The sequence below is a fragment of the Carcharhinus amblyrhynchos genome, unplaced genomic scaffold, assembly GCF_965287045.1.
Source record: "Carcharhinus amblyrhynchos unplaced genomic scaffold, sCarAmb.v2.hapA scaffold_402, whole genome shotgun sequence".
Classification (NCBI taxonomy): Eukaryota; Metazoa; Chordata; class Chondrichthyes; order Carcharhiniformes; family Carcharhinidae; genus Carcharhinus; species Carcharhinus amblyrhynchos.
This window is the reverse complement of record NW_027650142.1, coordinates 18,319-44,378: the sequence shown is the minus strand read 5'-3', so window position 1 is coordinate 44,378 and position 26,060 is coordinate 18,319. Positions and strand designations below refer to the sequence as shown.

The window sequence follows — 26,060 nt, the reverse complement described above, 5'->3', positions numbered from 1 at the left end:
ATGGTGAATGAGGGAGCGTGCCCATGGTATGGGACTTGCGTACAGGGTAGGAGTGGATGCTTAACTGACCTTCCCTCGAGGGAGCCTTGGGAGGCTGAATTTCAATCTCATGTTGGGAGACACAGGACTCACCCAACTCCTGATGAAGACTGTACCAAGGTGTGCCCCCAAAGTGCAATGCCCTCTTTCCTCTAGCATCCCTACCCCAGACAGTGAACAACAACTCCCTCAGCCACCCAGCCAACCCCCTGTCCCCCTAGCCCCCAGACAGCCAACCCCCTCTCCCCTCAAGCCACCTGGGAAAGCCAATGCCTTCTCCTGTCAGTGCCCTCCTGGTAGAGTTAATGCCCTCTCCCCTCAGTGCCCTCCTGGGGTCTTGTGCTGAAGTGTGGAGCTGTGAAGTGAGCAGTGTGCGCTGTCTAAATGGAAGCGCCTGGTAAGAATGGAATCAAAGAGTGCGGGCATTTGATTTCAGGCAGAGTACCCCAACTACTTTGGTTAAGATGCCCAATGCTGGGGTGGGGTGGGGGGGGATGGTGGGTGCAGGGGAGGGGAAAAGGAACAAAGGCATCACTCCTGTCTCCGCTTGGAAGGTGGGATCAGATGGTCGGGCAGTTCATTGGGCAACTCATGGCCCTCCAGCTTGACTTTGATCAGGTGGTTGGCGAGAGCAAACTCCTCGTCATCCAGCATGCCGTCCTTGTCCACATCGGCCAGCTTCCAGATCTTACCCAGCACCGTGTTAGGCAGCTTGGATTTCACCATCTCCTTCTTGGCACTGGCCCCTGTCACCTTGCCATTCACTGGAGACAGGGTGTAGAAGATCTCATCGTACATGGGCTTGTCCTTGCCCACTACCCACTCCACCTCATCGATGCCTTCCCCAGCACCCTCACCATAGCCTGCACCGAAGGGGCCATTCATGGTGCCCTCGAAAGCACCACCATGGACAATCTGCTTGGGCATCAATGCCTCCTCCTGCCGCACCATGGTCATGAGTCGTGCAATATCATTGGCCAGCATATCATCAACCATATCCAACAGTTTAGGCTTCAGGCTCTGAAACTTGGTGAAATCCATCGTCTGTAAGTGTTCCTGAGAGAGAGAGAGAGAGATAGAGAGCAGTGAAGTAACACAGCTCCACACTGTACCAACATAGTACACTGCACTGGCTTTACATCCCCCCACCTTCCCTCATCTCCATCTACCAAGATGATCTTGGGTGGGATTGTGGTCAGTGCAGACTCGATGGGATGAATGGCCTCCTTCAGCACTGTGGGTTTTTATCAGTCTATTAGATGGGGCAACAGTGGTTTGCACTGCTGCCTCAGCACCAGGGACCCAGGTTCAATTCCCAGCTTGGGACACTGTCTGGAGTCTGCATGTTCTCCCCATGTCTGTGTGGGTTTCCTCCAGGTGCTCCTGTTTTCTTCCAGTCTGAAAGGTGTGCGAGTTAGGTGGATTGGCCATGATAAATTGCCCAGATGTCAGGGGGATTAGCAGGGTAAATTGTGGGGTTACAGGGATGGGGCCTGGGTGTGATTGTGCTCAGCACAGACTCAATGGCCTCCTCCTGAACTATGGAAAGTCTATCATTCTATGGGATCAGCCACAATCTTAAAACAGCAGTGCAGGCTTGGATAGGCTGAATGGCCCTGTTCCTTGTTCATGTGTTCTGAAAGCAGTGTGGGCAAGTGCAACAGAGGCTCCCACGTGTCAGCAGAACCCAGACAGCTATAAATAGCTCCACATCTCTGCTGTGAAGGAAGCTTACTTGTTTGCAGAGTTCTGCAAAAAACCACAAGAGCCATTAAAGTGCTGCAGAGGTAAGCAGGAGAAACTCCAGATTACCCTGCTATAAAACCCCTCCAGTAAGAACACTCTCCTGGGAGCCACTGAGAAATTGACAGGCTGGTGTGCCACTGCTCTGGAGAAATGATTGCTCTGCTGTTGAGGAGGAGAACCTGAAGGAAGTGGTCACAGGAATTGCTTCCCTTGTGGTTTAGGGACGTGTCTGGAGTAAGCTGATAGTGATCCAGGCCTCGCTGCTTTAGCAGGGCCTGGGGCAAGTTGAAACAAACTAGTCTGACTCAAACTAGAAGCAGGAGGCCGTTCGTCCCTTCAATCCTGCTCCACCATTCATTTTGATCATGGCTGATCATCAAATTCAATATCCTGATCCACGCCTTCCCCCATATCACTCGATCCCTTTAACCACCACCACCACCCTGGAATGTGACCCTCAGGAGCCAGGCAACTCTAGCCTTCATGGCCGTTTGTAGGGGAGCAGAGGCACTGGACTGTGTGCAATGGTATAAGATGTTGAGAGGTATAGATCGGATGGATTCTCAGAGGCTATTTCGCAGGGCTGAAATGGTCGCTATGACAGGACACAGGTTTAAGGTGCTGGGGAGTAGGTACAGAGGAGATGTCAGGGGTAAGTTTTTCACTGAGGGTGGTGAGTGAGTGGAATCGGCTGCTGTTGGTGGTAGAGGCGAACTTGCTGGGGTCTTTTAAAAGACTTCTGAATGAGTACATGGGATTAATAGGATTGAGGGTTATAGATAGTCCTGGTAGGTAGAAGTATGATCGGTGCAACTTGTGGGCTGAAGGGCCTGTTTGTGCTGCAGTTTTTTTTCTTGTGTTCTATATCTACTTTCTTCCTGAAATGTTTGGCCTCTACTTTGTGGGAGTGAATTCCACCAGTCTGGGTGAAGAAATTTCTCCTCACCTCAGTTCTAAAAGGTTTACCCCTTATCCTCAAACCCCTTGTTCTGAACACCTCCCACAATCAGGAACATTTAGGTGGCACAGTGGTTAGCACTGCTGCCTCTCAGCACTGGGGCCAGGTTCAATTCCTGACTTGGGTGACTGTGTGGGTTTCCTCCGGGTGCTCTGGTCTCCTCCCATGTTGCAAAGATGCAGGTTAGATGGATTGACTGTGCTAAATTGCTCCTTAGTGTCCCAGGATGTATAGAATGGAGGGATTAATGGGGGTAAGTATTGGGGTTGTGAGAATCAGGCTTGGGAAGGATTGCTGGTACACAATCTTGATGGCCATTTCTGCAATTCCAGGTCTAACCCTGTTAGAATTTTAAGCTTCTATGAGATCCCCTCACTCTAAACTCCAGTGAATATAATCCTAACCAATTCAGGCTCATTATCCCAGGAATCAGCCTGAAACTTCACTGCACTCCCTCTATAAAGGACAATAAACCATCGTTCCCTGATTGGGAACTGAACCCCATCTCACAGGGGGTACTGGTGCTGAACCCTAACACAATAAGAAGTCTGACAACGCCAGGTTGAAGTCCAACCAATTTATTTGATAGTAAACTCAAGCTGGAGGTTTGCCTGTCAGATGAATGGAGACTGGCCTCAGAGCACATAACAGCACAGTTTACAGAACCCTAACCACAGGGCCACCAGGCGAATACTGACCACAAAGCAAAACTAGCAGTGGATCTGAGCACAAGGTGCTTTGCTAGCTCCATGTGGGAGGGGGCCATTCAGCCCCTCTAGCCTGCTCTCCTCTCCCACCTTGTGGAGAAATGGTTCCTAATTTCCAGCTTGTTCTTCAATGTTTCCTCGAGTCCCAGCCTCAACCAGCAGAACAGCTCTGCACTCTCTCCCTATCCATTTCCATTCATATCTTGAAAACATTGACCAAATCACCGTACTCTGGGGAGACAAAATTTTATAGAAACAGATTCCCCTACAGTGAAGAGGCTATTTGGCCCATCAAGTCAGCATTGACTGATTACCTCACCCAGGCCCACTCCCTGTAACCCCACACATTTCCCATGGCCAATCTACCTAGCTACACATTTTTTGGACTGTGGGAGGAAACTGAAGCATCTAAAGGAAACCCACGCAGACACAGAACATGGAAACTTCAGACAGTGACCTAAGCTGGGAATCGAACCTGGGTCCCTGGCACCATGAAGCAGCAGTGCTAACCCACTGTGCCACCCATGGCCAAGAGCTCATTGTGTGGGAGTGGTACATTAGCACAGATAGGGCATTGGCTAATGAACATACGAGTTAGAATAAATAGGGCAATTTCAGGCTGGCAAACCAGAGTGCTTCAGTGACCCAAGCTGGGAATCGAACCCAGGTCCCTGGCACGGAGGCAGCCATGTTAACCACTACCACCGTCATGTGACCTTAGGGAACCAGGCAACCCTAGCCTTCATGGACATTTGTAGGAGCAGAGCCACTGATTGTCACTAGACCGTGTGCGATGGGGAATAAAGTCTCCCCCAATTTAATGGCCAAATACCCAGCTCAGATTGAGACATATCAGGGGGTAAGGGGCAGGCAGGGGTGAAGGGCCTGCTCCGGGGGTGGTGGAAAGAGAAAGATCTCTGCAGTAAAAGCATCCGGAGTCAGGGACGTACCTGCATCTTCTTCAGGCTGGGAAAGTCTCCTGGAGAGATCTGGTGCTCCCGTTCAATCTTCTGGTAAATGTCTCCCAGGCTGTTGATAAGCTCTTTCTTCTTGTTCTCCTTGCCGAACACACTAGGCATCTCCTTCTTCAGTGAAGAGATGATATAGGCATGGACCTGGGAAACAAGAGTCACAGGTGGACAGGCAGCCATTTATATAACCCCCCCACCACACACAACCCACAGGACACTGCCTGAATCCACAGGGGCTGGGCTCCTGGTACAGGCAGAACAAAACCAAACCAACTTAATTTATCGTCACATGTATTGGGATAGTGAAAAGTATTATTTCTTGTGTATTATAAAAATAAAGCATACCATTCACAGAGGAGAGAGTGCAGAATGTAGTGTTACAGTCACAGCGAGGGTGTAGAGAAAGATCAACTTAATGTGAGGTAGGTCCGTTCAAAAGTCTGACAGCAGCAGGGAAGAAGCTGTTCTTGAGTCGGTCGGTACGTGACCTCAGACTTCTGTATCCTTTTCCCGATGGAAGAAGGTGGAAGAGAGAATGTCCGGGGTGTGTGGGGTCCTTAATTATACTGGCTGCTTTCTACACACCACCACCCCCCACCCCGCGGCAGTGGGAAGTGTAGACAGAGTCAATCAATGTCCATAGCTCTAAGCAGCAATTAGGGGGGAGGGGGAGTGGAAGTCAGGCCAACTGGGCAAGATAGCACCAAACCAGTTCAGAGTACAAATATCACGTGGGAATAAATTGTTAAACAGATAGAATGAGGGTGCACTTCACAGGCTAGACAGCAGAGGGAGCTTTACTCTGTATCTAACCCTGTGCTGTACCTGTCCTGGGAGTGTTTGATGGGGGGGACAGTGTAGAGGGAGCTTTACTCTGTATCTAACCCCGTGCTGTACCTGTCCTGGGAGTGTTTGATGGGGGACAGTGTAGAGAGAGCTTTACTCTGTATCTAACCCTGTGCTGTACCTGTCCTGGGAGTGTTTGATGGGGGGACAGTGTAGAGGGAGCTTTACTCTGTATCTAACCCCGTGCTGTCCCTGTCCTGGGAGTGTTTGATGGGGGGGGACAGTGTAGAGGGAGCTTTACTCTATCTAACCCTGTGCTGTACCTGTCCTGGGAGTGTTGGGAGATTCAGTGAGATTTCTGCATTCTTCAGTGTGCCTCTTGGGCACTGCCAATTGTAAGTGCTGCACTGGCAAGCATACCTTCAGCAGCCTGCATACCAAGCTCTGGAATTCTCTTCCAGGACTGCTCCTCCTTGCAGATATTCCTTAAAACCAGCCTCCTTGCATGAGCTTTGTGCACCTGTCCCTCATTCCTCCAAACGTGACTGGGTGTCTAAGCCCATTTGATAACAGTACTGCAAAGTGCTTGGAGTTACAAAAGCAGGCTACACATACTGTGCTAAATGATAGTTACTGTGGGATACCATGCTGGGGGGGCTTTAAAAAGTGTTAGGAGACTTTTAGGAATGCAAATTCACTCTTCTCCCAAAACAATTCTTTCTGGTTGTACCACAGCTTGGTATGGGCTCCTGCTCTGCCCAAGACCCCAAGGAACTACAAAAGATTGAGAATGTAGCCTAATCCATCTCTCAAACCAACCTCCCATCCATTGACTGTCTACACTTCCCGCTGCCTCGGGAAAAGCAGCCGGCATAATTAAGGACCCCGGACATTTTCTCTTCCACCTTCTTCCGTCGGGAAAAGGATACAAAAGTCTGGGGTCACGTACCGACTGACTCAAGAACAGCTTCTTCCCTGCTGCTGTCAGACTTTTGAATGGGACCTATCTTGCATTAAGTAGATCTTTCTCTACACCCTCGCTGTGACTGTAACACTACATTCTGCACCTCTCCTTTCCTTCTCTATGAATGGTATGCTTTGTCTGTATAGCACACAAGAAACACTACACAGTGTCCCAATACACGTGACAATAAAATCAAAAAATCAGGATTCAGTAACCTGGAGGGAATGTAAGCTAACCCCAGGCTCTCTGCTCTATCACAGACACAGCATTACTCAAAACACAAGCTGCAAGTTCAAAATTCTCTGGAATTTGAGCTAACGAGCAAGTCAGTGCCTGGACCAAACTGGTGGGAAAGGTCAGAGTATAACAGAAAGAATTGCCCAGGGATTCACAAGCAGAGACAGACGCAGAGACTGTGCGCTCATGAGTGCATGAGAGAGATCCTTTATCTGCTTCAGTCTCTCCCAGAAGCTTCAAGGACAGACTGTTGCTTGTTGGCCTGTTATCTCCAGTCAGTCACCACAGCAGAGATAGCTCACACTTTGAGACCTCCTGCAGCAACAGGCAGCACGGTGGCACACAGCATTAGCACTGCTGCCTCAGTTCCAGGTTCGATTCCCAGCTAGGATCACTGGAGTCTGAATGTTCTCCCCATGTCTGTGTAGGTTTCCTCCCAGTCCAAAGATATGCAGGTTAGGTAAATTGGCCCTTCATGTCCCAGGATTAGCAGGATAAACGTGTGGGGTTTTGGGGGATAGGGCCTGTGTGGAATTGCGGGCTGTGCAGATTCAATGGGTCAAATGGCCTCCTTCTGCACTGTAGGAAATTCTATGGTTTAGAGAGCCTGGGGGAACTTCCAGGATTCTCAGCGATCAGGAGACATGACAGCTTCAGCCTGTTAACCCCTCTGCAACAGAACAGAATCCCTACAGCGTACAGGCCATTTGGTCCATCAAGTCTGCTCCAATTCTGACAGTATTTTACCCACCATATCTCCTACCCCCACACATTTATTGTGGCTAAACCCATCTCAGCTTGACATATGAGTGTGAGGACTCTGGGTCAATACTTGGAGTTGAGGATCAGGTGAGAGGATCTTATTGAAACTTAGAATACTGAAAGGTCTGGATGGAGTGGACGTGGAGATGATGTTTCCATTAGTTGGAGAGACTGGGATCCAAGGGCACAGCCTCAGAGTAAAGGAACAGCCCTTTAGAGCTGAGATGGAGGAACAACTTCAGCCGGAGGGTGGGTGAATCTGTGGAACTTGTTGCCACAGGAGGAGGCCAGGTCACAGTGCATTGGAAACCAAGATAGATAGGTTCTTAGATAAAAGCAAAATACTGATGCCAGAATCCAACAGAAAGTGCAGAGAAATTCAGCAGGTCTGACAGCATCTGTGGAGAGAGAATAAAGCCATGGGACATTAGGGGGCAATTTAGCATGGCCAGTCCACCTAACCAGAGTGCTGCTCCCCACACTGGGCAGGCTATGGCCTAATGGTATTACCGCTAGACTATTAATCCAGCAACTCAGCTAATGTTCTGGGGGACCCAGGTTTGAATCCTGCCACGGCAGATGGTGGAATTTGAATTCAATAAAAAAAATCTGGAATTAAGAATCTACTGATGATCCATTGTGGGAAAAACCCATCTGGTTCCCTTGGGGGAAGGAAATCTGCCGTTCTTACCCTGGTCTGGCCTACATGTGATTCCAGAGCCACAGCAATGTGGTTGTCTCTCAACTGCCCCTCCAAGGGGCAACTAGGGAAGGGCAATAAATGCTGGTCCAGCCAGTGATACTCATTCCTGGGACATGGGCAAAGAAAGGTATGACAGATAGTGGGTTATAATTAGTGCTGTTCTCCCCCACCACACCTTAAGTGGCTGTGCAGTAGATATAGGACAAAGATATTTAAGCTTTGCAAACGAACAGATGAGATGCTAGTTACACCAGCACGTGCAGCTTAGGGAGTGTTATTATACAAATCAGAACACATCCTGCTTCTTAACCGCAGAGCTGGGGAGCTGTGTTGCAGAACTCGTATGGGAAGTCCCATAAAAGCAGGAGCCCAGAATCCTGACAGACACTCCCGGTGCCAAGTTTAAGACCATAAGACATTAGGCCGAGTGGCGTCATTCTGCTCCTTCGAGTCTGCTCCATCATTCAATCATGGCTGATATTTTTCTCATCCCCATTCTCCTGGCTTTCCCCAATAACTCCTGATCCCCTTATTAAATCAAGAATCTGTGTCTTAAAGACACAGAATGACCCGGCCTCCACAGCCTTCTGTGGCAAAGAGTTCCACAGATTCCCCACTCTCTGGCTGAAGAAATTCCTCCTCATCTCTGTTTTAAAGGATTGTCCCTTTAGCCTGAGGTTGTGCCCTCTGGTTCTAGTTTTTCCTACTAGTGGAAACATCCTCTCCACGTCCACTCTATCCAGGCCTCGCAGTATCCTGTAAGTTTAATAAGATCCCTCCCCTCATCCTTCTAAACTGCAACGAGTACAGACCCAGAGTCCTCAACCTGTTCCTCATACAAGCTCTTCATTCCAGAGATCATTCTTGTGAACCTCTGGATCCTTTCCAAGGCCAGCATTTAGTGTCATAAGGAGACTTACATTAACAGCGCAATGAAGTTACTGTGAAAATCCCCTAGTCGCCATGCTCCAGCACCTATTCAGGGACACTGAGGGAGATTTTAGCATGGCCAATGCACTCTAACCAGCACGATATTCAAATTGTGGGAGGTGCACACAGAGGAAACCCACGCTGACATGGAGAAGGTGCAGACTCCACACAAGTGACCCAAGGCAGGAATCAAACACGGGTCCCAGGTGCTGAGGCAGTGGTGCTAACCCACCGTCACTGTGCCCCCGGGAATCGAACCTGGGTCCCTGGCACTGAGAGGCAGTGGTGCTAACCCACCGTCATCTATCGAGTGTACCACAACTTCAAGGTGCGCTCTTTCAGAGGAGAAATTAAACAGAGGCACACCCCCCCACAAAGGTGGATGTAAGAGATCCCACAACTACTATTTTGAAGGAAAGGGAGCTTTTTCTGATATCCTGTGCATTTGAGATAAAGACAGAATGGTCAGATAAGTGGCAGATGGAATTTAACCTTGAAAAAGAGGCAATGCACTTTGAAGAGAATAATTTGACAGGGAAGTATTCAATGAATGGTAGGACACTAGGAAGCTTGTGGAACTAAGACCTTGGAGTGCCTGGCCGCAGATCTCTGAAGGTAGAAAAGGCAGGTTAATAGGGTGGTGAAAAAGGCACACTATCAATCAGGGTATAGATTACAAAAGCTGAGAGGTCATGTTGGACTTGTAGAGGACTTTGGTGAGGTCACAGCTGGAGAACTGCGTGCAGTTCTGGTTGTCACATTATAGGAAGGATGTGATCGCACTGGAGGGGGTGCAGAGGAGATTCACCAGGATGCTGCCTGGGATGGAACATTTAAATTATAACAAGGGGTTGGCTAGACTTGGATTGTTTTCTCTAGGACAGAAGATGACTGAGGGGGTGACACGATCGAGGTATTCAAGATTATGAGGGGCAAGGAGTTGAAAAGGAGCAGCTGTTCCCCTTAGTTGAAGGGTCAGTTATGAGGGGACACGAGTTAAAAGTGAGGGGTGGGAGGTTTAGGGGAAACTTTACCCAGAGGGTGGTGACGGTCTGGAATGTGCTGCCTGGGAGGCTGGAGGCAGCAGAATGCCTCATCCTTTAAAGATTACTTGGTACATTCAGGGCTATGGGCCAAGTGCTGGCAAGTAGGATTAGGTGGGCAGGTCAGGGCCTTTCATACATTGGTGCAGGCTTGGTGGGGCTGAAGGGCCTCTTCTGCACTGTAGGATTCTGATTCCAGAAAGAAACCTCATCATGCACACTCTCCCAAATTGTGACAGCTCTTGCTAGGTCTGATGTCACTTTGGAAAACACCATTTGGTAGGTTGAGAATCTTTGGAACTTCCAGGGTAGGGAAAGTAGTAGAAATTTTGAAATGTACTGAGTTCCCTGCCCTGTCCAAGACAAGGAACAAAAGGTCATGACTCAAGGTCCATCACTCAAACCAGCCTCCCATCCATTGACTCTGTCTACACTTCCCACTGCCTCGGGAAAAGCAGCCGGCATAATCAAGGACCCCAACACACCGGACATTCTCTCTTCCACATTAAGACTTTGAATGGACTAAAGTTTCTTCCTCCATTTGCTTTGATTTATTGTCACACGTATTGGTATAAAGTGAAAAGTATTGTTTCTTGTGTGCTATTCATAGAGGAGAGAGAGAGAGAGAGAGAGAGAAAAAACAGAATGTAGTGTTAGTCATAGCTAGGATGTAGAGAAAGGACAACTTAATGTGAGGTAGGTCCATTCAGAAGTCTGACAGCAGCAGGGAAGAAGCTGTTCTTGAGTCGGTCGGTACGTGACCTCAGACTTTTTATCTTTTTCCCGACAGAAGGTGGCGGAAAGAGAATGTCCGGGGTGTGTGGGGGTCCTTAATTATGCTGGCTGCTTTTCCCAAGGCAGCAGGAAGAGTAGACAGAGTCAATGGATGGGAGGCTGGTTTGAGAGATGGATTGGGCTACATTCACAACCCTTTTAGTTTGTGGTCTTGGGCAGAGCAGGAGCCCATACCAAGCTATGACTACACTACATTTTGCACTCCCTCCTTTCCTTCTCTATGAAGAGTAAGGTTTGTCTGTGTAGCACAATAGAAACAATACTTTTCATTGTACAGATATACATGTGACAATAATAAATCAAATCAAAAAGGTCAGGGTTGGGTGTTATGCTGGCTAACCACTTCCCTGTTAGAGTTAGAATCACACGGGAAGAACAACTCTGGTTACTGGACGGTGAACCAAAGGGGTGCAGGGGGAAGCTACATCGATTCCAGGAAATGTGTGGTGGGATCCCTGCATCAACAGGTTCCTGTAACAGGAAACATGTTGTAAGAGTTCTGAGTAAAGAGAAGGCAATGAGAAAGAGTGAAATCATTGTGCAAGGACTCGCGAGTCAGATGACAGTGGGGGAGTGGGGGAGGAAAGAGGGAACAGGCTCCATCTTTGAACACGTTTCAGGCTGAAAGGTGGTCTGGTTTTGGGGGATTGAGGGACTGAGCAAAACAGCTGGATAAAATGGAGGTTCAGAATGATTCCTGAGAATGAGGGCCTTGATGTATGAGCAGTGTTTGAGGACTTGGTTTACTGAGGCCAAAAGTGGCACAGTGGGTTAGCACTGCTATCTCAGCACCACAGCCCTGGGTTTGATTCCCAGCTTGGGTCTGATTCCCAGCTTGGGTCACTGTGTGGAGTCTGCACGTTCTCCCCATGTCTGTGTGGGTTTCCTCCCAGTCTGAAAGACACACTGGTTAGGTGCTAAATTCTCCCTCAGTGTAACCCAAACAGCGGAGTGTGTGGCGACTAGGGGGATTTTCACAGTAACTTCATTAGTTAATGTAAGCTTGCTTGTGACACGAAAGATAAACTTAAACCCATACCCAGACTTTCCAACCTCCAGAGATAAGAGGAATTACGCAATTTAAAAGGAGGAGGAGTGTGTAAGAGTGGGAACACCTGTGGTGGGAGAGGGAGGGGGTTTATATGCAAACCATCAGTTGCAGAGCTATCCTCTCAGATTTACACAGGACAGGGAGAATTCAGCCCTCCAGGTGATCATGCAGCAGGGAGTGCCTTAGCTGCACACAATGGGGCAGAGGGGGTGGTGGGGGTTTCCCTGTGGAAGCCACTGTAACCCTGTCTTATCAGATGCCAGCATTCAACTGGGGTGGGCACACTGTCTAACAGGATTATCTGGAATCATGAGTGCTGCTCCTTCAGGTGAGTTCCACCCCCACTGATGAAGCAGCAGTGCTCCAAAAGCTTGGTGATTCCAAATAAACTTGTCAGACTTTAACCTGCAGGATTTAAAATTTCTTTAGTGTCACAGGTTAGGCTTACATTAACACTGCAATGAAGTTACTGTGAAAATCCTCTAGTTGCCACACTCCAGCAGCTGTTCAGGCACATCGAAGGAGAATTTAGTACAGAAAATACATCCTAACCAGCACCTTTCAGACTGTGGGAGGAAACACTTGCAGACATGGGGAGAACATGCACAATCCACACAGTGACCCAAGCCAGGAATCAAACCCAGGTCTTACTGTTTGAGAGCCAATTTGTGATGAACAAACTTTAACTTTTGTAAGTAAAGTTTAGAAGGAATTTTGCAAGGGGGGGGGGGCGCAGGCAGAATCTCACTGAAAAAAAAACTTACAGGATGCTGCCAGGCCTGGATAAAGTAGACGTGGGAGAAGAGGTTTCCATTAGTCAGAGATACTCGGATCCGAGGCACAGCCTCAGATTGAGGCATGGTCTGTTAGAACGGAGATGAGGAGGAAGAATTTCTTCAGCTAGAGGGTGAGTGAATCTGTGGGATTCATTGCCACAGGCAGCTGGGTCACTGAGGGTATTGGAGACAGATGGATCGGTTCCTGGGTAACAGCAAAATACTGCAGCTGCTGGAATCCAAAAGAAAATGTGGAGAAACTCAGCATGTTTTGACTTGAAGTGTTGGCTCTATTCTCTCTCCACAGATGCTGTCAGACCTGCTGAGTTGCTCCAGCATTGTTTGATGATTCTTGATTGGAAGGGCATAAAAAGTGACAGGGAAAGGGGTTAAGAAACTTATCAGCCATGATCAAATGGCAGAGCAGACTTGAGCGGGCCAAATGGCTTAATTCTGCTTCTATATCTTGTCTGCTACGACCCTCACCAACTTTTACAGATGCACCATAGAAAGCATTCTTTCTGGTTGTATCACAGCTTGGTCTGGGCTCCTGCTCTGCCCAAGACTGCAAGGAACTACAAAAGGTCGTGCGTGTAGCCCAATCCATCACACAAACCAGCCTCCCATCCATTGACTCCATCCAAACTTCCCGCTGCCTCGGGAAAAGCGGCCAGTATAATCAAGGACCCCTCCCCAGTGCACCCCGGACATTCTCTCTTCCACCTTCTTACTTTGGGAAAAAGATAAGAAAGTCTGAGTTCACGTACCAACCAACTCAAGAACAGCTTCTTCCCTGCTGCTGTCAGACTTTTGAATGGACCTACCTCACATTAAGATGATCTTTCTCTACACCCTCGCTGTGACTGTAACACTACATTCTGCACACACTCCTTTCCTTCTCGAAGAGTATGCTTTGTCTGTACAGTGAGCAAGAAACAATACTTTTTACTGTATCCCAATACATGTGACAATAAGTCAAACCAAATTATGGAATGGGAAGCAGACTCGAGGGGCCGAACAGCCTAACTGTGCTCTAGAGCAGACATGGCACGCAGTGGAAGTCCTGTAGTGTGACGGTGTGGTTTTAATCACCACCTAAGCCCCCTCCCGTACCTTGGCTAGCCGTGCCCTCTTGATCAGGTCGTTGAGTTTCCTCAGAGCAGCGTTCCTGGGCAGGCTCTGGATGTCCCGGAACAGGTCCTGCTCCTCTGCCTCAAAGAGCTTGCGGTTCTCGGCGATGAGCAGAGGCTGCGACCAGAAGGAGCCAATGTAAACACGGATCACCTCCGGAGTGTTGATAATCTTACCGAGAGACCACATCAGCGCCCCATACACTCGCATCAGCTGCTGCGTGTGGATCTGGTCCGCCTTGTTTAACACCACCCGGATCTTGTCCTCATGGTTTTTCATGGCCTTGATCACCTCAGAGAACTCGTCTGAGATGTCCAGCTTGTGGGCATCAAACAGCAGGATGATGCGGTCCACCCGCTCAGCAAACCACTCCAACACAGCCGCAAAGTCATAACCTGGGGAGAGGGAAAGAGAACGCAGCAGGGTTAGCCAGAAATCTCTGTAACCCAGGGAGGCAGTACACCCCCAGCATAAACAATACAAGTAGCTATTGCACAATGCAGTAAAACGATTTCCACACTCTGCCCACCACACCCTGGCACTGTGCCCCACATTGTCAGGATTACAAAGAATACTACAGCACAGGAACAGGCTCTTCGGCCCTCCAAGCCTGCACCGACCATGCTGCCCAACTTAAAACCCCTACCCTTCCAGGAACCATACCCCTCTAGTCCCATCCTATTCATATATTTAAGATGCCCCTTAAAACTCACTACTGTGTCTGCTTCTGCTACCTTCCACAGCAGCAAGTTCCAGGCACCCATCATCCTCTGAAAAACCTGCCTCGTACATCTCCTTTAAACCTTGCCCCTTAAACCTGTGCCCCCGCCCTGGGAAAAAGCTTTGACTATCCACTCTGTCCATGCCTCTCAATCTTATGGATTATCAACCTCATTTCCTTTATTACCCTTCAGAGCAGCACAGATGGCAGTGCCTAGCACTGCTGCTTCACAGCACACAGTCAACATCTTTTCCCAAAGGTAGGGGAGTCTAAAACTAGAGTGTTTGAGTTATGAGAGGCTCAATAGATGGGATGTTTTTCCTCTGGAGCAGAGAAGGTTTTGGAGGTGATCTTGTAGAGGTCTAAAATACTGAGGGGCATACAGTAAGATAGTCAATATCTTTTCCCAAAGGTAGGGGAGTCTAAAACTAGAGGGCATAGGTTTAAGGTGAGAGGGGAGAGATACAAAAGGGTCCAGAGGGGCAATTTTTTCCAGAGGGTGGTGAGTGTCTAGAACAAGCTGCTAAAATAGTAGAGGCAGGTACAATTGTCTTTTAAAAAGCATTTCGATAGTTACATGGGTAAGATGAATAGAGTGATATTGGCCAAATGTGGGCAATTGGAATTAGCTTTGTGATTAAAAACTGGATGGCATTGACAAGCTGGGCCAAAGGGCCTTTTTCCATGCTGTAAACTTTTGACTGAACTGCCCACTGAGGGCAACAACTGGTGGCCCAGCCAGTGACACCCATGTCCCAAAGATGACTAAACAAGCTTAATCCAACTGCTAAAGTTTGTAATCTAGACCTATCACGCTTTAACCTCTGGAGGATTTTGTGCAAGTAACCACATCTGAAGATTTACATTGCCACATGGTACAATTTGTCTTGTTCTAAGAACATAAGAACTAGGAGCAGGAGTAGGCCATCTAGCCCCTCAAGCCTGCCCCACCATTCAATAAGATCATGGTTGATCTGAAGTGGATCAGTTCACTTTCCTGCTTTCTCCCCATAACCCTTAATTCCCTTGTCTGTCAGAAATCTACCTACCTGTGACTTAAATATATTGTGAGGTAGCCTCCACCACTTCAACAGGCAGAGAATTCCAGAGATTCACACCCTTTGAGTGAAGAAGTTCCTCCTCAACTCTGATCTAAACTGCTCCCCCACTTATGAGGCTGTGCCCTCTAGTCCTGCTATCCTAAGGAAGAATCTCTCTACCTTGACCCTATCCATCCCCTTCATTATCTTATGTCTCTAAGATTCCCCCCTCAGCCTAAATGCTGAGTACAGACCCAGTCTATTTAGTCTCTCTTCATAGGCTAACCCCTTCAACTCTGGTATCAGCCTAGTGAACCTCCTCTGCACTCCCTCCAAGGCCAATATATCCTTGCGCAAGTGCGGCAACCAAAACTGCACACAGTACTCCAGCTGTGGCCTTACCAGTGCCCTGTACCGTTGCAGCAAGACCTTCCTGCTTTTATATTCTATCCCCCTCACTAGAAAGGTCAGCATCCCATTCGCCTTCTTGATCACCTGCAGACTGGGTTTTTGCAACTCATGCACAAGGACACCCAGGTCCCTCTGCACCATAGCATGCTGCAGCTTTGCTTTTAAATAATAATCCCTCCTATTATTTCTACCAAAGTGGATAACCTCACCCTTGCTAACATTATACTCCATCTGTCAGGTCCTCACCCACTCACTCAGCCTATCCAGATCCCTCTGCAGACGTTCCACACAATTTGGTTTCCCACTCATCTTTGTCATCAGCAAATTTCGCTACCCTACACTCAGCCCCCCTCCTCCAGATCATCTATATAAACGATAAACAGTTGAGCCCCCAGCACCAATCCCTGCGGCACTCCACTAGTCACTAACTATCAACCAGAATAGCACCCATTTATTCCAACTCTGCTTATTAGACAACCAATCCTCTAACCACGCTAACACCTTACCCCCAACTCCGTGCACCCTAACCTTCTGAAGCAACTTTGAGGGACCTTATCAAACGCCTTTTGGATGCCTTAGTAAGCATCACCTTTGCCATTTCTTTCAGAATCCTGGGATGCATTCCATCTGGTCCTGGGGACCTGTACCTTCAATCCCGTCAGTCTCAAGCACTACCTCTCTAATGACAGTAATCACATTAAGGATCTCATCTCCTACCATCCTATCTTTGATATCTGGCAAACTACTGTGTCCTCCTCTGAATACCAAACTTATTTAAGGCCTCAGCCATTTCCTCATCACCCACCGCTAACCCCCCCCACCAAGGGTCCAACATTCACTGTTTCCCCTGTCTTTGTGGTCAGCACTTGAGCCACAAGGTTCATTCCAGCAGTCAAGGCTGATTCTCCAGTGCAGTATTGAGGGAGTACTGCAGAGTCAGAGGAGCTGGTATATTTTCAGATGAAACAAATCAGTGCTGCCCTGCTCAGGGTGGGTGCAAAAGATCCCAGGTGTCAAAATAGGATGGCACATTGGTTAGTACTGCTACCTCAGCACCAGGGACCCAGGTTCAATTCTGACCTTGGGTGATTATGCAGAATCTGCACACACTCTCCATGTCTGCGTGGGTTTCCTCCAGCTGCTCCAGTTTTCCTCTACAGTCCAAAGATTTGCAGGTTAGGTAGATTGGCCATACTAAATTGCCCCTTAGTGTCCAAAGTGGTGTATGTTGGGGGACTAGCAGGGTAAATGGTTACAGGGAGGGAGCCTGGATAAGAGATGGGTCAGTGGGCCAAACTGAAACAAACTGATGAAGGTATCAGAGGGGGGGGGGGGGGGGATATGAGAACTTTTACACAGCGACTTGTGATCTGGAAGGTATTGCCTGAGAAGGGCAGAAGCAGATTCAATAGGAACTTTCAAAATTGGGGAAATACTCAAAGGACAAACATCAGGCTCTGGAGAAGTTTATTCATTAGTAGCACAATTTGATTTATTATTGTCACATGTTTAAGAACAAAATCAGCCTGGGAAACAGGCCCTTTGGCCCAATGAGCCCGTGCCACCATCTCAACACCACCAGTCCACCTCTCTACCCATGACCCCTATCTAATGTTTTATGGCCATCCAGATTGAGGGAAACTGATTTAGGGACAATTTATTCCTGCCAGTCAGCCTAACAGCACATCTTTGGGGTGTGGGAGAAAACCAGAGCACCCGGAGAAAACCCACGCAAGCACGGGGAGAATGTGCAAACTCCCAGACACCGGCCCCAATTCATGTGTCTGCACAGCAATCAGCGATATCCTAATACATGTTTCTTGCACGCTATACAGCCAAAGCATACCATTCAGAGAAGAGAGAGTGTGCCAGATGTTACAGTCATAGCTAGGGTGCAGAGAAAGATCTTACATTAGAAGTTACTGTGAAAATCCCCTAATCGCCACACTCTGGCATCTGTTCAGGTACACTAAGGGAGAATTCAGCACCTAACCAGCACATCTTTCAGACTGTGGGAAGAAACTGGAGCACTTGGAGGAAACCCATGCAGACATGGGGAGAACATACAGTCTCCATCAGTGACCTGAGCTGGGAATCAAACCTGGGTCTCTGGCACCGTGAGGCAGCAGTGCTAACCCACTGTGCCATTATTCCCAAGGTTCTGTCTTGTGGTTTCCCAACATCCAGTCATACCTGGGTATGAGCAGCACAAGACAGAAACCTGGAAAAATGGGTGTGGGCATGGATTTGCACAGAAGGGGATCGACACACACACAGACACTTCTCAAGTGCTGCAGTCGATTGGTGATTCAGTTGTGTAGCTTGTCCACACCGTCCAACCTTGTGCACCCCAGTGAGCCGAGTGTGCAAGATTTGTAGTACTGCTGATTGACACGGTCTCTGTTCTGCTTTGGTTGAATTGTAATGACTGGACCCAACTAGAGGAAGTCAGAATGCTTCTTGGAAGTGGTGGGGCGCATTGCTAATACTGAGACACTCAGGCAGTGACATTTTCCTGTCCCTTTCTGCACCCCACCCATCCTTTGGAGGTGGCAGAGTTTGTAGGACACACTCAGCCCAGCAATGAATAACCAAGCAGCAAACAACCAGGCTTCTCAATCAATTAAAGCGGGGATTTGGAAGTATAAAACATGGAAATCCCCTGTCACTTTGAGCTGATACTGTGTGAATGTGCTGTGTTCAGTCATGCAATACTTCCAGGTACAGCTAATAGACACCCAGATTCAGCAGAGAGCAGGGTTAGTAATAGTCACAAGGTTGGTGAACACAGGAGGTGTAGAAGTTGGATGGCAGTGGGTTAGCACTGCTGTCTCAGCACCAGGGACCTGGTTCAATTCAGGCCTTGGGTTATTGTGCAGACTCCACAGACATTCTCCCTGTGTCTGTGTGGGTTTCCTCCAAGTGCTCCGGTTTCCCCCCGCAGTCTAAAGATGTGCAGGTTAGGTTGATTGGCTGTGCTAAACAGCCCCTTAGTGTCAGGGGGATTAGCAGGGTAGGTGTGTGGGGTTACAGAATAGGGCCTGGGTGGGATGTGGCTGGTACAGACTCAGTGGGCTGAATGGCCTCCTTTTGTACATAGGGATCCTATGAAATTCAAGCTTTGTATTTTATTTGGAGCACAGTGTTCTAATAGGGCAACATGGTGGCACAGTGACCCAAGCCAGGAATCGAAGCCCAGTCCCTGTTGCTGTAAGGCAGCAGTGCTAACCCACTCTGTGCATGTTCTCCATGTCTGTGTGGGTTTCCTCCCAGAGTCCGAAAGATGTGCTGGTTAGGTGCTAAATTCTCCCTCGAAGAGGCGCCAGAGTGTGGCAACTGGGGGATTTTCACAGTAATTTCATTGCTGTGTTAATGTAAGCCTTGCTTGTGACACTAATAAATACTTAAATAATCAGCCCTCCCATTTTTGATTTAATTTGTTACATGTATTAGCACAGTGGAAAGTATGTGAAGCTGGCTAAATAACTGGTAAACAAGTAGGAAACAAAGTACCCTAGCCCAGAGGGAGAGCCACAAAGTGAAAGTAAATAAGTAGCTCAGGCAGAGACTCGCCAAGAATGTTTATCTCGCACAAAGGCTGGAATACTGATACAGGAATTCCCCAAACAGAATTTACCCCCATAGCACAACAGGGAGGATATCAGAGCTTCACTTGGCCACCACACTGCAGGAATCTCCCCGTCAAACTGCCACAGGTACCAAGCAGCACAGGGAGACGAGCGAGAGCGCCACACGCTTCCGCAAGTGTGGGCACGAGGCAAAACCTGCGCCTGCACCGGGAGAGAGGAGCAAGCCAAAAGGTTTCGGGAATGCCAGAGCTCAGGGACAATCAGCTGAAGGCACAGCTGCCAATGGGAATCAAGGGGATGCTTAAGAGGCCAGAATTTGAGAGGAGATATCTAGGGAAGGTTGTAGGGTTGAAGATTCTGAGACAGGGAGGGGTGTAGGGCTGGTTAGAGACAGGGAGGGGTCATAGGGGCTACAGGAGGTTACAGAGATAGGGAGGGATGTAGGGGCTGGAAAAGATTAGAGACAGGGAGGGGGTGAGGGGGGGTTACAAAGATAGGAGGGGGTGCAGGAGCTGGAGGAGGAGGAGAGAGATAGGGAGGGGGTGTAGGGGGTTGGTGGAGGTTAGAGAGATCAGGTGGGATTTGAACATGCAAAGGGCAGTTTGAAATTTAAAGCATCTTCCCTGTTCTTCATAAACCACTCAGAAGCAAGGCCAGAGACCAGAGGTGTGGAGACGGATAGTTGCAGTGTCAGCGTGGCACACTGATTTCAATATTGGATCTGAGAGCTGCAGTGTGGGGCAAGGTACACATTTTCCCCCCAGCAGCGCTGACAAAGCTAAATGGAATGGAAACATTTACCAAGCTGAGAGCAGCACTCGACAGCTGAAAGGCCAGCCCTGTTGTTGCGAATGCTGGACTGTTGCTATAAAGCACTCATGCCTATAAACATTAGGGCTCGTGCAGAGTGCTTACTGGACTGGAAACAAAGCAAGCTTGACAAAGGTTGCGATTTAAACCGAGTCAAATACAGCCTCTGGAATGTGCCAGTGGCCTGCAGGATTCACAGTGGCAGGGCTGGGAGCACCCCCTTTTGTCCACTTGTTCCCCAGCCCTGATAGGAAACTCCCCACGTCAGAGAAACCAAGCTGGCCATCTGTACCGGGTTTGGAAGAGATCAAATTTAAAAATTCTACAAATTCCAAAGGGATCTGAAACTAAGGGGTAGTTTAAACATTCAAGGTTCTCTTAACTATGCTGGAGGCCAGGAGGAATTCTGTAGGCTTCAGAATTCCCTTCCCCAAACAGAAGGGAGGCACACTGTTAGTGCTGCTGCCTCACAGCACCAGGGACCCAGTTCAATTCCCAGCTCGGGTCACTGAGTCTGCATGGGTTTCCTCCCAGTCTGAAAGACATGTTAGTTAAATGCATTGCCTGCGCTAAGTTCTCCTTAGTGTCCCAATGTTCCCTCCACACTTGGAAAGATGTGTGGATTAGGCAGATAGGGGTAATGTAGTACAGCCATAGTGTCAGGGGAATTAGCAGGGTAAATGAGGCTTACAGGAATCGAGCCTGGGTGGGATTGTGGTCGGTGCAGACTCACTGGCTGAATGGCCTCCTGCTGCACTGTAAGGATTCTATTCTATGAAGAAAGCGAGGGGCTTTGGTTGAAATTCCAGATGAATCGACAGATGTGCGATTGCCTTTGTCAGGCAGGAAAGTGTGGTGTACAAGTCACAACCACAGGGTTGAGAGCCTGGGCTTGAACAACCTACACCTAATTCTCACTGTTCCTACAGGAAATGGGGGGGCTTCCAGGGAGCCTGGAAAATCCCTGCTATGTGGGGGGGGAATGGCCTGAACTACAGGAAACTGTCGGATTTCCCCCTGCTGTTTCCCATCATTGGCAGGGACTAACATTCAGAAAGGAAGAACAAAACTGCCCCTGACTTCTGACAAACCTGCTGCCTCCACTGCGTGGACTGTTATTCAGGCCCTTTAGGGACCTGGCTTGAATAAGCCTGTGTCCCCCCCAGGCAGTGTTAAGGAAGAGAACTCCAAGCATCTGGTGCTCTCATCACTCATTTCCCCTTCCCCATGCTGACACTGTAGTTGAGAAAGCCCCACCAACACCTCTTATTTTCTAAGACTAGGTAATTTGGCATGTCAGCTACAACTCTCATCAACTTTTACAGATGCACCACAGAAAGCATTCTTTCTGGTTGTATCACAGCTTGGTATGGGCTCCTGCTCTGCCCAAGACCACAAGAAACTGCAAAAGATTGAGAATGTAGCCCAATCCATCACAAACCAGCCTCCCATCCATTGGATCTGTCTACACTTCCCACTGCCTCAGGAAAAGCAGCCGGCATAAATCAAGGATCCCACACACCCCGGACATTCTCTCTTCCTCCTCCTTTCATCAGAAAAAGATACAAAAGTCTGAGGTCACGTACCGACCGACTCAAGAACAGCTTCTTCCCTGCTGCTGTCAGACTTTCGAATGTGATCTTTCTCTACACCCTAGCTATGACTGTAACTACATTCTGTTCTTTCTCTATGAATGGTATGCTTTGTCTGTATAGTGGGCAAGAAACAATACTTTACTGTATCCCAGTACACATGACAATAATAAATCAAATCAAACCAGCCTCCCACAAGATGCACAGACCAAGTATTTTCTCTCCCCACCCCCTCCAGTGGACACCTTGCAATGTGGGAGCAAGATCCCACATACTATTTAATAAACCAATACCTATGCTGCCTTTTTAAAAAAATTAAAAACCTGCACCATCCCCCCCAGTACCACAGAGCATAACATTTCTGCCACTGAGCAGAGTACTGGCACAGGGGATACTTAGTCAGTGTTACCAAATAAATTCAGCCCATGTCTCTGACAGACTCGATGGGCCGAAGGGCCTCTTTCTGCACTGTAGGATTCTATGATCCAGCCAAGCCTGCACTGTTATACAGTGACAGACCTGTACCCCAGTGTTATACAGCGACAGACCCGTCCCCACCAGTACTGTACCCCAGTGTTATACAGCGACAGACCCATCCCCACCAGTACCGTACCTGTTATACAGCAACAGCCCTGTCCCTCAGTGTTACAGCACAATCTGCAGTGGGAAGAGAATTTAAAATTCCAAGAATGTACACATAGCAAGTTGGAGATGGGAGCTCTCTTGGGAAGGCCAGGAGTGCTGTTTAAATTCTGAAGCAGCTGGCATCAGTTCTGAGCAGGAGAAGCAGCTGGATTACACAAACCATGAAGCAGTCTCAGAAATCCAACCTTCACACAGCCAGAACCCTAAGCAACTGCAACTAAACAATCCCACATTTAGCAAGAGGCTTGTACAGGCAATGTCCCCGTTTATCCCCAGTGACTGAACAGCCGAATGTTCCAGTACCCTTGGCATTCACCCATCACCCTGTGCCCAACTCATTACCTACATCCCGCTCTAGAAAAACCTCCAATTTAACACATCCTCAAATCCCTATGGTCTCTTCCCCTCCCACTAACCTCATCCAGCCCTAATACCATCCTTATCTCTAACCTCCTCCAGCCCTAAACCTCCTTATCTCGGTAACCCCTCCAAACCCTACACGCCTCCCCATCTCTAACCTCCTCCAGCCCCAATAAACCTCATCTGTAATCCCCTCTAAACCCCACACCCCTCCCTATCTGCAACCTCCTCCAGCCCCTATATCCCTCCCCATCTCTGTAGCCTCCTCCAGTCCTTACACCTCCGTCTTATCTCAAACTTCCTCCAGTTCCCTAAATCCCTGTCTCAGATCTACCATCCCCCTTGAAAAACTAGTGAGCCTGTGTGAAACAGAAGAGCAGCAAACACTGCCCCCATCACTGACCAGAAACAGCTATGAATACCGTCCATCTCCCCATCCCAACAACTTCACTGTGGGGAGAAAGCAGGATTAGGCTATTGGATTGGACAATCAGCCATGGTGGTGATAGATGGCAGAGCAGGCTGGAAGGGCTGAGTGGTCTACTCCTATCTTCTATGTTTTGAAGTTGCCCTGTCTTTGGGGCGCAGTCAAGTGATACAACTCAGGGCAGGAGGAGCAATGTGAAGTGAATCTGAAAGCACGGAGTGCAATGCTGCTGACACCCCATCTCTGGCAGCACCATTCACCAAGCTGGTTACAATGACAACACAAAGTGCTAGAAAAACTCCAATCTGACTCAGGAAGGAGAACCATGTATCGTTGAGAAAAGTATGATTTCTGTGGAAGAGTCCCCAAAGACTGATACTGAGCTCATAATAACTTTCCTCCCCCACCCACCAAGTAGCGTGTAGTTTATCCAGCAGCCCCAGTATTAACTTTGGGTTAAAATGGGGGCAGCACAGTGGGTTCACACTGCTGCCTCAGTGCCAGGGGCCTGGGTTTGATTCCCAGCTTGTGACTGTATGGAGTCTGCACATTCTCCGTGTGTCTGCATGGGTTTCCTCCAGGTACTCTGGTTTCCTGTCAGTCTGAAAGACGAGCTGGTTAGGTGTTAAATTCTCCCTCGGTGTAACCTGAACAGGTGCCAGAGTGTGGCGACTAGGGGATTTTCAGTGACTTCATTACAGTGTTAATGTAAGCCTTACTTGAGATGCTGAAATAAACTCAGCTGAAAAGATGACCCTTCCTCCACCAGCTTCATTTTTAAGGTGAGGAGGCTGAAGAGTTAACAGTCTAATCTGTGCACAGGCCAGAGAGTCACATTTCCTGAGGCTGATGTAAAATTAATGCAGACTCAGAATTTCCACGTTGAGCCCTAAGACAAAGCTTTTCCAAACAGAAAACACGCACCCTGAACAATAGCAGCGCTGTGAGGGAGTGAGTGACACCATTGCGCACTGCGATGCCCAGTGACAGGCACTCCAACTATCACATCACAAGCAGCTCCTTCACGGGACAGTAATATCCCCTCGCCTTCTAGCTCACCAACAACGCCCCCGCCCCCCTCAAACAATACGGACACACAGGATCCCTTTAAATAGGATTAGGATTCAAGTTTCTTCATAGTCTCAAGTAGGCTTACATTAACAGTTCAATGAAGTTACTATGAAAATCTTAGTTGCCACCTGTTCAGGTACACTTTCAGGGAGAATTTAGCATTTCTTTCAGACTGCAGGAGGAAATTTAGACATGCAGAACGTGCAGACTCCACACAATTCCAATGTTTCGGATCCTATCCCTGTATCCTCAGGTATTCAGCCTGCTACACTAATTTAGCATGGCCAATCCACCCAACCTGCACAACTTTCAGACTGTGGGAGGAAACCGGAACACTCGGAAGAACCCCACTGACATGGGGAGAATGTGTAGACTCCACACAAAGTGACCCCAAGCCAGGAATCGAACCTGGGTCCCTGGCAGTGCTAACCACTGTGCCACCCATCATATGCCCTGGTGCAATACCCAAAGAATTCAGTGCTTCAAACCAGACAAACCACAGCTTGACCAGTGATGAGGGAACGCCCGCCACAGTTTATTTGCAGCACTTGTGCCAGAGACAAAATTCCAGCCTGAACAGCAGGTTAGTGCTGCTGCCTCTCAGCACCAGGGACCCAGGTTCAACTTCCAGCTTGGGTCACTGGAGTCTGCACGTTCTCCCCATGTCTGTGGGTTTCCTCAGTCTGAGGGATGTGGTTAGGGTGATTGGCCATGCCAAATTAGTGTCACGGGCATAGCTGGGTAAAGGGGAGGATACAGACCTGGAATATTGGAATTAGGAGCAGAAGTGGGCAAATTCTACCCTTTGGGCCTGCTCCGCCATTCAATTGGATCATGACTGACCTCTCCCTAGTCTCAAATCCACCTCTCCACCTGTTCCCCAGATCCCTTGAAGTTATTTTATCAGAAATATATCTATCTCCTTGAAGGCAGCGACTCCACCACACTGATGATATCACCAGGCCATCGTGCTAACCACTGTCACCCCAGTGGGAACCACCAGAGCACGTGGAGAAAACCAGTGACAGGCCAACAGAAATCCTACAAGGTTGCAGCCAAGTGCTGAGGGAAGGTGGGGGGGGGAGAAGAGAGAGGGTTAGAATGATCAGCAACCCTCCCTCCCTCAACACACAATGAAATGACTTCCTCACCAACACCACCACACTTTCCCCTTCTCCACCACTTATCGACAGCCACACTTCCGCTCTATGAGCAGTAAACACAATCATTACAAGATATCGTGCACAGAACATAGCAGGAGGACAAGTTAATGAGAAAGCCAGAGGCTAGGGAAATGGCCAGAGGCCAGTGGAACTATAGGATATGGGGGATATACACAGCAGAGCAGCTGAGTTTCTGGTAAGAACCTGGGTGAATGTAGCCCTTATCAATGCATGCAGTGTTTCCTCCTTGCTTGTTAATTAGTGACTCAAATCAAAGAGGGAAGCTCGAGATTTACATCTTGACTCTCAGCATCACGAGGGAGAGGGGCATAATGGCTCAAAATACTTTGCAATGGCCTGATAAACAAACTTTAAGCTGCCAATGTCACAAATAAGGTTTACATTAACACTGCAATGAAGTTACTGTGAAATTCCCCTAGTTGCTTCACTCTGGTGTCTATTTGGGATACAGCGAGGGAGAACTTAGCACCTAACTAGCATGTCTTTCGGACTGTGGGAGGATACAGGAGCACCCGGAGGAAACCCACACAGACATGAGAACATGCAGACTCTGCAGTGACCCTCCTGAACTGCTGTTAATTGCACCCTCCCCTCCCCCACCCCACCCAAA

General features: G+C 48.6%; 1 protein-coding gene across 1 annotated transcript in view; it reads right to left on the bottom strand.

Moving 5' to 3' along the window:
- Positions 1-277: 277 nt before the first annotated feature.
- LOC145339321 (EH domain-containing protein 1-like) overlaps positions 278-26,060 on the bottom strand; it is a 42,976-nt gene continuing 17,193 nt past the window's right edge. Inside the window, 3 exon segments of the mRNA XM_080183748.1 lie at positions 278-1,095; positions 4,401-4,565; positions 13,582-13,994. Of these exon segments, the coding sequence (XP_080039874.1) occupies positions 571-1,095; positions 4,401-4,565; positions 13,582-13,994 (1,103 nt within the window). The 3' untranslated portion in view covers positions 278-570.